At 29.2% G+C, this 12,145-nt stretch overlaps 2 protein-coding genes across 2 annotated transcripts in view; one reads left to right on the top strand and one right to left on the bottom strand.

Moving 5' to 3' along the window:
• LOC111418583 (fibrillin-2-like) overlaps positions 1-9,569 on the bottom strand; it is a 36,889-nt gene extending 27,320 nt beyond the window's left edge. Inside the window, exons 1-5 of the mRNA XM_023051121.2 lie at positions 9,170-9,569; positions 8,836-8,961; positions 3,211-3,293; positions 2,929-3,144; positions 2,586-2,876 (exon numbers count right to left, since the gene is read on the bottom strand). Coding sequence (XP_022906889.2) covers positions 2,586-2,876; positions 2,929-3,144; positions 3,211-3,293; positions 8,836-8,961; positions 9,170-9,171 — 718 coding nt within the window. The 5' untranslated portion in view covers positions 9,172-9,569. The remainder of the gene's footprint in view (positions 1-2,585; positions 2,877-2,928; positions 3,145-3,210; positions 3,294-8,835; positions 8,962-9,169) is intronic.
• Positions 1-12,145, top strand: part of LOC111418592 (interferon-inducible double-stranded RNA-dependent protein kinase activator A homolog) — a 37,950-nt gene that overhangs the window by 14,291 nt on the left and 11,514 nt on the right. The gene's annotated exons all lie outside the window — the stretch shown is intronic.

A 12,145-nucleotide genomic window follows, 5' to 3' on the forward strand; every position in this document is an offset into this window, starting at 1 on the left:
TGTTGCAATTTTAATCGATAGTTTTCAAAATTCGCTAAAAAATTAATTTCTTGAAGGATCCTTGTAGAAATATCACCAACTATTAATTAAAGTATCCTCTTTTTAATGCAACAAGCCGTTTTGAAAAATCACTTTCAGTTCTTGAGAAAAAAATTTTTGAAATGATCGAAAATCTGTTCGAATTTTACTATTTTTGCCAATTAAGCTTTAAAAATTCGTATAAAATCCATTTTTTGGAATATCAGTTTAAAAATTTCTCAAAGTGTTAATAAAAGTGTTCTTTTTCCAATGAACCAACCCATTTTGAAAAATAACTTTTCGTTTTTGAGAAAACAATATTTGAAGTTTTGATAAAATTTTTGATGTTGCAATATTCTTCGATAATTTTCAAAATTCGCTAAAAAATTAATTTTTTGAAGGATCCTTGTAGAAATATCACCAATTATTAATTAAAATATCCTCTTTTTAATGCAAAAAGCCGTTTTGAAAAATCACTTTCAGTTCTTGAGAAAAAAATTTTTGAAATGATCGACAATTTTTTCGAATTTTGTAATTTTCGCCAATTAAATTTTAATAATTCGTATAAAATCCATTTCTTGGAATATGAGTTTGAAAATTTCCTAAAGTGTTAATAAGAGTGTGCTCTTTCCAATGAACCAACCCGTTTTGAAAAATAACTTTTCGTTTTTGAGAAAATAATATTTGAAGTTTTGACAAAATTTTCGATGTTTCAATTTTCATCGATAATTTTCAAAATTCGCTATAAAATTAATTTCTTGAAGGATCCTTGTGGAAATATCATCAATTATTAATTAAAGTATCCTCTTTTTAATGCAAAAAGCCGTTTTGAAAAATCACTTTCAATTCTTGAGAAATAAATTTTTGAAATGATCGACAATTTTTTCGAATTTTGCAATTTTCGCCGAATAAGTTTTAAAAATTCGTATAAAATCCATTTCTTGGAATATGAGTTTGAAAATTTCCCAAAGTGTTAATAAAACTGTCTTCTTTCCAATGTACCAACCCGTTTTGAAAAATAACTTTTCGTTTTTGAGAAAACAATATTTGAAGTTTTAAGAAAAATGTTCGATGTTGCAATTTTCAAAATTCGCTAAAAAATTAATTTCTTGAAGAATCGTTGTGGAAATATCACCAATTATTAATTAAAGTATCCTCTTTTTAATGCAAAAAGCCGTTTTGAAAAATCACTTTTAGTTCTTGAGAAATAAATTTTTTGAATGATCGAAAAATTTTTCGAATTTTGTAATTAAGATTTAAAAATTCGTATAAAATCTATTTTTTGGAATATCAGTTTGAAAATTTCCCAAAGTGCTAATAAAAGTGTCCTCTTTCCAATGCACCAACCCGTTTTGAAAAATAACTTTTAGTTTTTGAGAAAATAATATTTAAAGTTTTGATAAAATTTTCGATGTTGCAATTTTCATCGATAATTTTCAAAATTTGCTAAAAAATGAATTTCTTAAAGGATCCTTGTGGAAATTTCACCAATTATGAATTAAAGTATCCCCTTTTTAATGCAAAAAGCCGTTTTGAAAAATCACTTTCAGTTAGTTCTTGAGAAATACATTTTTGAAGTGATCGACAATTTTTTCGAATTTTGCAATTTTCGCCGATTAAGTTTTAATAACTCGTATAAAATCCATTTCTTGGAATATGAGTATGAAAACTTCTCAAAGTGTTAATAAAAGTGTCCTTTTTCCAATGCACCAACCCATTTTGAAAAATAACTTTTCGTTTTTGAGAAAACAATATTTGAAGTTTTGATAAAATTTTTGATGTTGCAATATTCTTCGATAATTTTCAAAATTCGCTAAAAAATTAATTTCTTGAAGGATCCTTGTGGAAATATCACCAATTGTTAATTAAAATATCCTCTTTTTAATGCAACAAGCCGTTTTGAAAAATCAAATTTTATTGAATTTTGCAATTAAGTTTTAAAAATTCGTATAAAATTCAGTTCTTGGAATATGAGTTTAAAAATTCCCCAAAGTGTTAATAAGAGTGTCCACTTTCCAATAAACCAACTCGTCGAACTATTTTGATACTTACCAGTACGGTATTTTGCCACACACCAGTTTAAATAGTTCTAGGACGTACTGAATCTGTTTTGGTTGGTGAGCATTAAAATGGTTTTGGTGCATATTAGACTAGTTTTGATGCGTACAAAAACGATTTTGACATGTACCAGAACGTTTTTTCTTCCGATACTGTTGCGGTCTATCTGTTAGATGCATTACAACGCTTCTGCTGTGCACTAGAATTGTTTTGGTTCATACCAGTGTGACTCAGCATGCTGCAAATGTTTTGGTTAACACCAAAATTGATTTAGTACTGTTATTAAATGCACATAAAATGTTTTGATGCGCACTTAAACATTTTTGATACGAACCAAAACGGTTCTAGACCCCAGATAAATTTTTGGACGAATCGCCAAAGTTCTGAACAAGTTGTTGTATACATTGTAACTGTTCTGGGACTTGCCCGAATGATTTTATATGGTATTTTACTATATCAGTTGAGTACCAGAATGTTTTTTTTTTGTAGAATATGTATATATTACCTACCTTCACATCGTCCACTTCGCGTATTCTTTAAAAATCCAATATCACATTCCAATCGACTTGGACAATGTTCGCATGGATGTCCCCAAGCTTTCCCAACGGTGGCACAACACATAGTTTTCGTGCAAACAACCCCCTCGAGTTGATTCGCACACAAAGCACCTCTATATCCGGTGTAACAAGGTCCGGTTCGATAATCAATCTCGCAAAAATTTCCTTGGAAGCCATAAACGCAAGCGCATCTGTCCGGGCCAATGCATTTCCCACCATTTTTGCAACCATCAACACAAATCGCTATAAAATGAAACATTAATAAAAAAAAGTGTGTTTGTATTCAATTTTTTACGTTCTGTGCAAAATTCCCCTTGATAACCAGCTGAGCAAACACATTTTCCATCAACGCAAGTTCCTCCAAACATGCACATTGCTCTGCATCCGCTTGGTGGTCCAGCAGATCTTAATCTTGAATCGTCGCAGGATGGTGAAGTGCTCCCGTCGGAGCATCTGCAAACATTTGGTTGAACACATCGGCCGGAAGAACCACAAGATCTCAAACAAATTGCTAAAAATTACAATCAAAAATTAGAATTGACCTCAAAATTTGGTCAAAGTTTGATGGAAAACTTACGGACTACGCAAAGATGAAGGGATGGATGTTTTTTCCAACCGGGGCAACAATAAGTTTTAGTTCTCGATCTGCAGACGTTTGGGCTAAAATAATAAAAAAAAAACTTTTAGTTTCCATAGAAAAAAAATGTTTTCGTCATAAATTTTGAAAGTCAAATCAATCAATTTCATTGCTCGCAATGAAACGTCGCTGTCCAAAACGAAATCTTCGATCGCACGTTCGAAATTCAGTGGCTACACAAACATCTCCAAATTTCTCGAAAAACGAAAACATGATTAATTCGATGGCCGTGTTATGGACGAAAAGTTTTCGCCGAGAACCCAAAGTTATTTTAACGAAAATCTCCGACTCACAAATTAATTGTTTCCTTAAAAAATCTAATAACGCAAAAAAGAAAGAAAAACCAGGTCCTAAATCATCTAAAATTAAAAGGGCGCAACGTAGAAAATCGATTTTATCTAAAATTAGTGAAATTGATGAAAACGAGGATGATAATAAAAATCAAGATATAATTAGCAGAAACAATCAAGTTTTAAATCCAGATTTAAATATAACTGCTCCTATTTCGTTTGCTGTAATCGAAACTTCAACACCAATAAATCACCATTCTCATTTAGTTTTATTAGAAAATCAAAACGATAAACAACAAATTTTAGAAAACGAAATTAATAACAATAACGAATTAAAATCGAATTTAGAAGAAATAATCAACGAAAATAGATTCGAGTTAATAACGCCGTTATTTAATCGAAATATAAGCGAGAACTCAATTGTTAATGCTGAAAGGAAATTCCGAAATGAAAATGAATCTTACGATTCGAAATCGTTTGGAGGAAAATCCCACAAAGAATATAATGGTAGAGATGAAAGTCTTAGATATACCACTGTTAATAATGTTTCTATTAAAGCTGATACAGTTTTTATTCGTAATTATTATTACAAGTAAGATTTACAATAAATGTTAAATTTGATATTTTCTTTAATTAAAAAGATATTACAATAACTTCAATATAACTAGTATCGATCTTATTCAAAATCGCACAGTTTTCGAGATGGTTTTCAAAGTTCCAAAATTATAGCAAAGAGCAAAAAATATCTCCTTGTGTTATTTAGATAAATGATATCCAGATACGACATTGAAAATTAAAAATAAGTTCAGGTATTGTGTATTTAGCTCTCGTCTAAATTATTCGTTTCGATCTACTAGGATGTTGTCAGTTTATGCATTTGTTGATTTTCATTGGTTGTTTGTCATAGTTGACAAATTTAACGAAAATTCCACGTCATAACAATTTTTTTAATCTTCAAATGCGAGATATGCTTTGTGTTTATGCACAAGAAAATTATTCCTGCCTTGCTGCTGCTTGAAGATATCAAGGCATGTATTCAAACAGAGCTTAACGTAATCGCAAAACTTTCAGTAACATTTTTTGTGGATTAGGAGAGACTGGATTTAAGCCCAAAAATGATGTGGGACGACCTAAAAATTTGACTGTTGATCGAATCGCTGATAATCCTGAACTAAGCACTCGGCGTTTATCAGCAATGACTGGAGTAAGCTAAGAAAATTCTTTAATAGTCATTATTTGACACGTAGTATTATTATTAATTAAACACCCTGTAGATTTGTCTGAAGAAACACTGATGACAACCATCACAAACACAGAATCCGCTTGGTAAGCCGTTTTACGATTATACAGGTCGTTTCTGTAAGTCGTGGCATAAATTTAATCTTCATATTTGTAATCTTCATTAAAAATCCTTTAAAATGAGTACAAACACGACTTATTTATCTTCAATATTAATGAAGTTATGGTCAACTTCCGGTTAAGAATGTCAACGTCAATTTTGACATATTTGTAATCGTCGTGAAAAATCCTTTAAAATGAGTCCAAACATGATACGTTTAATTCCAATATTACTTAACTTCCGGTTTGAAATGTCAATGTCATTTTGACATATTCTTAATTTTTATAAAATGTCTTAATATTTGTCACAAAAACAAAAATATAATAAAAAAAAATCAAAAATTAAGGTTGGTATTAATATTTAAAAATTAAATTGTTGCTAACTTCGGGTTTAATGTTTTTTATTTTAACTTTTTTGTTTTTTGAGATAAGTGCGTCTTGTTTGGACTCATTTTAAAGGTTTTTTTAATAAAGAATACATCATGAAAGAACACCATGAGGTTGTCGATTTGTCTACTATATGACAACTAACTTCATGTTGAAAATGTCAATTTTAACATATTTGTAATCTTCATTAAAAATCCTTTAAAATGAGTACAAACACGACATATTTATCATCAATATTAATGAAGTTATGGTCAACTTCCGGTTAAGAATGTCAACGTCAATTTTGACATATTTGTAATCGTCGTGAAAAATCCTTTAAAATGAGTCCAAACATGATACGTTTAATTCCAATATTACTCGAGATATAAACAACTTCCGATTTGAAATGTCAATGTCATTTTGACATATTCTTAATTTTTATAAAATGTCTTAATATTTGTCACAAAAACAAAAATATAATAAAAAAAAATCAAAAATTAAGGTTGGTATTAATATTTAACAATTAAATTGCTATCTTCATTGTTGCTAACTTCGGGTTTAATGTTTTTTATTCTAACTTTTTTGTTTTTTGAGATAAGTGCGTCATCTTTGGACTCATTTTAAAGGTTTTTTAATAAAGATGACAAATACGTCAAAATTGACGTTGACGTTTCAAACCGGAAGTGATTGTATTTCCATTAATATCAAAGTTAAATATGTCGAGTTTGGACTCATTTTAAAGGATTTTTTATGAAATTAACAAATATGCCAAAATTAACAGTTGAAAGTTATTTTATGAAGATTACGAATATAATAATAAAATTAAAGTTGACATATAGCTTTGAGTAGACGGAATAGCGCCGGTTCCTTTCTCCCTTTTCTTTTCTCTTCTCTTCTATTCTCTCTGTCTTCCTTCGGTGCCCTTTCTATTCTTTTCTTTTTCTATTTGTTTTTCTTGTTCTCTCTCTTTTTTTTTTGATTCTGCAACGTACATCGTATTGTGTCATTTAGTTTAATTTCTAGTAGTAGTAATTTAATTTGAGGAGTGATGAAAAACAGTGGGCTTGCACCATTGACTGGTGCTAACCTAACTGACTCAATCCTCTTTGGTTCATTGTTTCGAATTTAATTTGTTTATTTCCAATGTATTTACTGTTATTATTATTTATGTGAACCAATAAATATTGTTTATTATTATTATTATTATTATTATATTTGTAATCCTCATTAAAAATCCTTTAAAATGAGTACAAACACGACATATTTATCTTCAATATTAATGAAGTTATGGTCAACTTCCGGTTAGAAACGTCAACGTCAATTTTGACATATTTGTAATCGTCGTGAAAAAATCTTTAAAATGAGTCCAAACATGATACGTTTAATTCCAATATTACTCGAGATATAAGCAACTTCCGATTTGAAATGTCAATGTCATTTTGACATATTCTTAATTTTTATAAAATGTCTTAATATTTGTCACAAAAACAAAAATATAATAAAAAAAAATAAAAAATTAAGGTTGGTATTAATATTTAAAAATTAAATTGCTATCTTCACTGTTGCTAACTTCGGGTTTAATGTTTTTTATTCTAACTTTTTTATTTTTTGAGATAAGTGCGTCATCTTTGGACTCATTTTAAAGGTTTTTTAATGAAGATGACAAATACGTCAAAATTGACGTTGACGTTTCAAACCGGAAGTGATTGTATCTCCATTAATATCAAAGTTAAATATGTCGAGTTTGGACTCATTTTAAAGGATATTTTATGAAGTTGACAAATATGTCAAAATTAGTAGTTGAAAGTTCTTAGTATACTTTTACAAACTAAAACTGGAACTAAATTTAGTTATAAAACTAGAATCATTCACTTCACTTTTTGCCTCCTAATCGTTTGGAAGGTTATTGCTCCATCTTTTTCTATGTCTTCCAATGCTTCTTCATCCTGATGGTGATTTATGGTTATTTTCACAATTCGTTCTTCTGTCATTCGGACGATGCGCTCATTCCATTTCTTCTTTCTGCCCAATCCATTGATGACATTGAAAGTAGCACCTTTTATCTTCAATTTGTGATATAAATCGTTTCTTAACTCCAATAAATAAAGTCAATCACATTTTCTTAAATTTTGACATTTTCGAACGCATCCTAATTATTATTATACAACCTTATACACATTTTTATCATAAACACGGCAATTTTTATATCATACCTTAAAATAATTATCTTTTATCTTTAATTTGAGATATAAATCGTTTCTCTTAATTCCAATAAATAAATTCAATGACATTTTCTTAAATTTTAACGTTTTCGAACGCATCCTAATTATTATTATACAACCTTATATACATTTTTATTATTAACTCGGCAATTTTTATATCATACCTTAAAATAATTATCTTTTATCTTTAATTTGAGATATAAATCGTTTCTCTTAATTCCAATAAATAAAGTCAATGAAATTTTCTTAAATTTTGACGTTTTCGAACGTATCCTAATACAAGTTAATTCCTTTTAAAGATCTTTTTTCACAAATGTTTATCATTAACACGGCAATTTTTATATCATACTTTAAAATATCGTCTTTTATCTTCAATTTGAAATATAAATCGTTTCTTAACTACAAAAAATAAAGTTAATGAGATTTTTTTTTAATTTTGACGTTTTCGAACGTATCCTAATTGATCCTAATTTAACTTAATTCCTTTTCAAGTCTTTTTCTGTAGAAATGTTTATTACTAATAATAATAAATCTGAAGTGTTAGTTCTAGTTTTACACTTGCACTGTCACTAAAACTAACATTAGACCTAGAACTAGAATCATTTGGGTTTAGCCGCACGTCTCTAAAGACGGCTAAACCCGAATGATTCTAGTTCTAGGTCTAGTGTTAGTTTTAGTTCTAAATCTAATGATAATTTTACTTTTAATTCAATAAAAATATACATACAACAATCCAACGCTGTATGAGCACGAGGAGTTATTTTGAAATCGATATCATTTCTTAATCTTCATAAATAAATTAAATAAAATAAAACCTTGAATCTAAATTCATTTCAAAAACGAATTTTCTCGTCTTATTATTTCAAAATAAGTTTAAATTGATAATTTTTTTTTAAAATGACGTTTCATAAATTATTTTGACGTTTAAAATTGTTTCCTACTTTACCGATATTATTTAAAATGAATAATTTTTTTTTGTTGGTAATAATTTATACAAGGATTAGAACATTTCTTTTTAAAAACCTAAAAGTGTTTTAATCTTATCGTTTCTAATTAATCTATTAAGGGTAACAGAAAAATTAGAATTAAATTGCTTCTAGGCCACGACCGCCCACGATCAAACCACGTAACAGTCCTCGTTGACATCTTATCGTCCGCCAATCGCAATCGTTTACACGAATTCCGCCGTCACCGCTATTTTCAATTTTAAAACGGGACGCTTTTAAACTACTTCGTTTTTTCTCTGTATATTAAACGGGCAAGTTACTGTTAATTGAGCCGCAACTACATACTCTTCTTTATACCAATTCCGACCAATTGAATCCTATTTAATTCCTTCTTTAACTTACCCTCCAACTTTAATCGATGATCCACCCTGGTGATCAGCTGATCCGATATTTGGCGATGCAGCAAACGCCCTCTCTTGGTCTATTAACGAGGTTATTAATAATAATAACGCGGAAAACCGCGATTTCCTATTAAAAAGAAAAATTAATAAACATAAAAATATTTATAGAAATTATTATTAATGTTTTAAAGAAATTGTTTAGTTTTTGAACTCATCTCGCGGAAGCGTTAATGAGATAACCCGACGCGGAAGTAGTAAGAGATAATTTCGAAAACGGTCATCAATTTCTCCATACAGCATTCATTCATCTTAAAAAAAAATATTTTAACACTTACATTATGAAAAGTGTTTGCGCACTTTTCTTAAAAAAAACTTTATCACCTCAATATTGAAATCAATTTGGCACAAATTTCCTTTCGGCACTTTTTACTTTTAATTCGACGATTTATTTGAATTTTTTTTCTTCATTTTAAATAATAAAACTCATCGTTGGTCACGATCTAAAAGAGTGGGTACAGTGTAACGCTGAAATTTATCAACTAAACCGTGATATGTGTTCTGTTGGATGAAGAAGGTTGAACTGAAACTGTGGGCGATGGAAATGCGTTTGTCGTTGTCTTTTTGAATTGTCCGAAATTTGTACGGGGCTCGTGGCCTTGCTTTACGTTTTAAGTACAAACTACATTCAAAATAATTTACGACAAAGATGTTCTCTTCTGTAATCAGTTCAACACTAGTACTAACAAGCAGATAATTTTACACAACACTAATAGAAGGATATTATACGAAAAAGAAAGGAGAAAGAAGAAGGAGAGCGCGAGTTGATTGCGTTCCCAACAAAAACTAATTTTAGATTAGGATTTTAACATGTTTTCTTTTACGATTAAATAATCTTTATTGGGTAGTTTCATTATAATTGGATTAGGAGGACTTTAACAAAAAAAAATCTTATTTTTAACTCAAATTAAATCTATTTAGATTATTCAAACTTATTTATTTAATATCAAATTTAACACATTTCATTAATAATAATTTAAACTACTTTATATTATGAATTTTTTAAAATTGATTAGTTGTATGCAACCCAATACACACCAAATAGCCTAACTTCATTTCTCCTCAAAGGGATGGAAAAAGTAATTGATCAATACCCTAGGAATGGAGTGCTTATCACTAATCCATTAATATAAAGCAAAATCTGTAATTTCCAATGCAGAATTTTATGGTCAGGGATCAACAAGCAGTTTTCAAAATCCTCTCCACTCCATATCTGTGTGGATACCATTAAAAACTGCCTTCTTGATGAGGGATTGATGAATGCGATACATAAACTTCAATGCAAGGTCTGGTGATTATCAACTGGCAATGATAAGTAATAAATAGCTGAAAAATTCCCAGTTTCCAAATTTGTTAATGGAAAAAAAACGATATTCCGAGTATGATACAAAAAAACTTTTGGAACAAAAGTTGTAGCAAATTTTACCCTTTACACTTTGCTTTGTAACACTTTTGCTCTCAGATGCATCAGTGTAGAGAGATATATTCGAAAATATGAAAATTGGAAAAATTCGTGGTTTCACAATTGGTTAATAAAAAAAAACATTTTCCGAGCATGACACAGAAAAACTTTTAGAACAAAAATTGTAGCAAATTTTACCCTTTACACTTTACTTTCTAACACTTTTGCTCTCAAGTGCATCAGTGTAGAGAAATATTCGAAAATATGAAATTTGGAAGAATTCGCAGTTTCATAATTGGTTAATAAAAAAAAATATGATATTCCGAGCATCACACAGAAAAACTTTTACAACAAAAGTTGTAGCAAATTTTACCCTTTACACTTTACTTTCTAACACTTTTGCTCTCAAATGCATCAGTGTAGAGATATATTCGAAAATATGAAAATTGAAAGAATTCGCAATTTCACAATTGATTAATAAAAAAAACGGTATTCTGAGCATGACACAGAAAAACTTTTACAACAAAAGTTGTAGCAAATTTTACCCTTAACACTTTACTTTCTAACACTTTTACTCTCATATGCCTCATTATAGAGAAATATTCGAAAATATGAAAATTGGGAGAATTCGCAGTTTCACAATTGGTTAATGAAAAAGAAACGATATTCCGAGCATCACACAGAAAAACTTTTAGAACAAAAGTTGAAGCAAATTTTACCCTTTACACTTTACTTTCTAACACTTTTGCTCTCAAATGCATCAGTGTAGAGATATATTCGAAAATATGAAAATTGGAAGAATTCGCAATTTCACAATTGATTAATAAAAAAAACGGTATTCTGAGCATGACACAGAAAAACTTTTACAACAAAAATTGTAGCAAATTTTACCCTTTACACTTTACTTTCTAACACTTTTGCTCTCAAGTGCATCAGTGTAGAGAAATATTCGAAAATATGAAATTTGGAAGAATTCGCAGTTTCATAATTGGTTAATGAAAAAGAAACGGTATTCCGAGCATCACACAGAAAAACTTTTAGAACAAAAGTTGAAGCAAATTTTACCCTTTACACTTTGCTTTGTAACACTTTTACTCTCAGATGCATCAGTGTAGAGATATATTCGAAAATATGAAAATTGGAAGAATTCGCAATTTCACAATTGATTAATAAAAAAAACGGTATTCTGAGCATGATACAGAAAAACTTTTACAACAAAAGTTGTAGCAAATTTTACCCTTTACACTTTGCTTTGTAACACTTTTGCTCTCATATGCATCATTATAGAGAAATATTCGAAAATATGAAAATTGGGAGAATTCACAGTTTCACAATTGGTTAATGAAAAAGAAACGGTATTCCGAGCATCACACAGAAAAACTTTTAGAACAAAAGTTGAAGCAAATTTTACCCTTTACACTTTGCTTTGTAACACTTTTACTCTCAGATGCATCAGTGTAGAGATATATTCGAAAATATGAAAATTGGAAGAATTCGCAATTTCACAATTGATTAATAAAAAAAACGGTATTCTGACCATGACACAGAAAAACTTTTACAACAAAAATTGTAGCAAATTTTACCCTTTACACTTTACTTTCTAACACTTTTGCTCCCAGATGCATCATTATAGAAAAATATTCGAAAATATGAAAATTGGGAGAATTCGTAGTTTCACAATTGGTTAATAAAAAAAAAACAGTATTCCGAGTATGATACAAAAAAACTTTTAGAATAAAAGTTGTAGCAAATTTTACCCTTAACACTTTACTTTCTAACACTTTTGCTCTCAAATGCATCAGTGTAGAGAAATATTCGAAAATATGAAATTTGGAAGAATTCGCAGTTTCAC

This window comes from Onthophagus taurus, chromosome 3, assembly GCF_036711975.1.
Source record: "Onthophagus taurus isolate NC chromosome 3, IU_Otau_3.0, whole genome shotgun sequence".
Classification (NCBI taxonomy): Eukaryota; Metazoa; Arthropoda; class Insecta; order Coleoptera; family Scarabaeidae; genus Onthophagus; species Onthophagus taurus.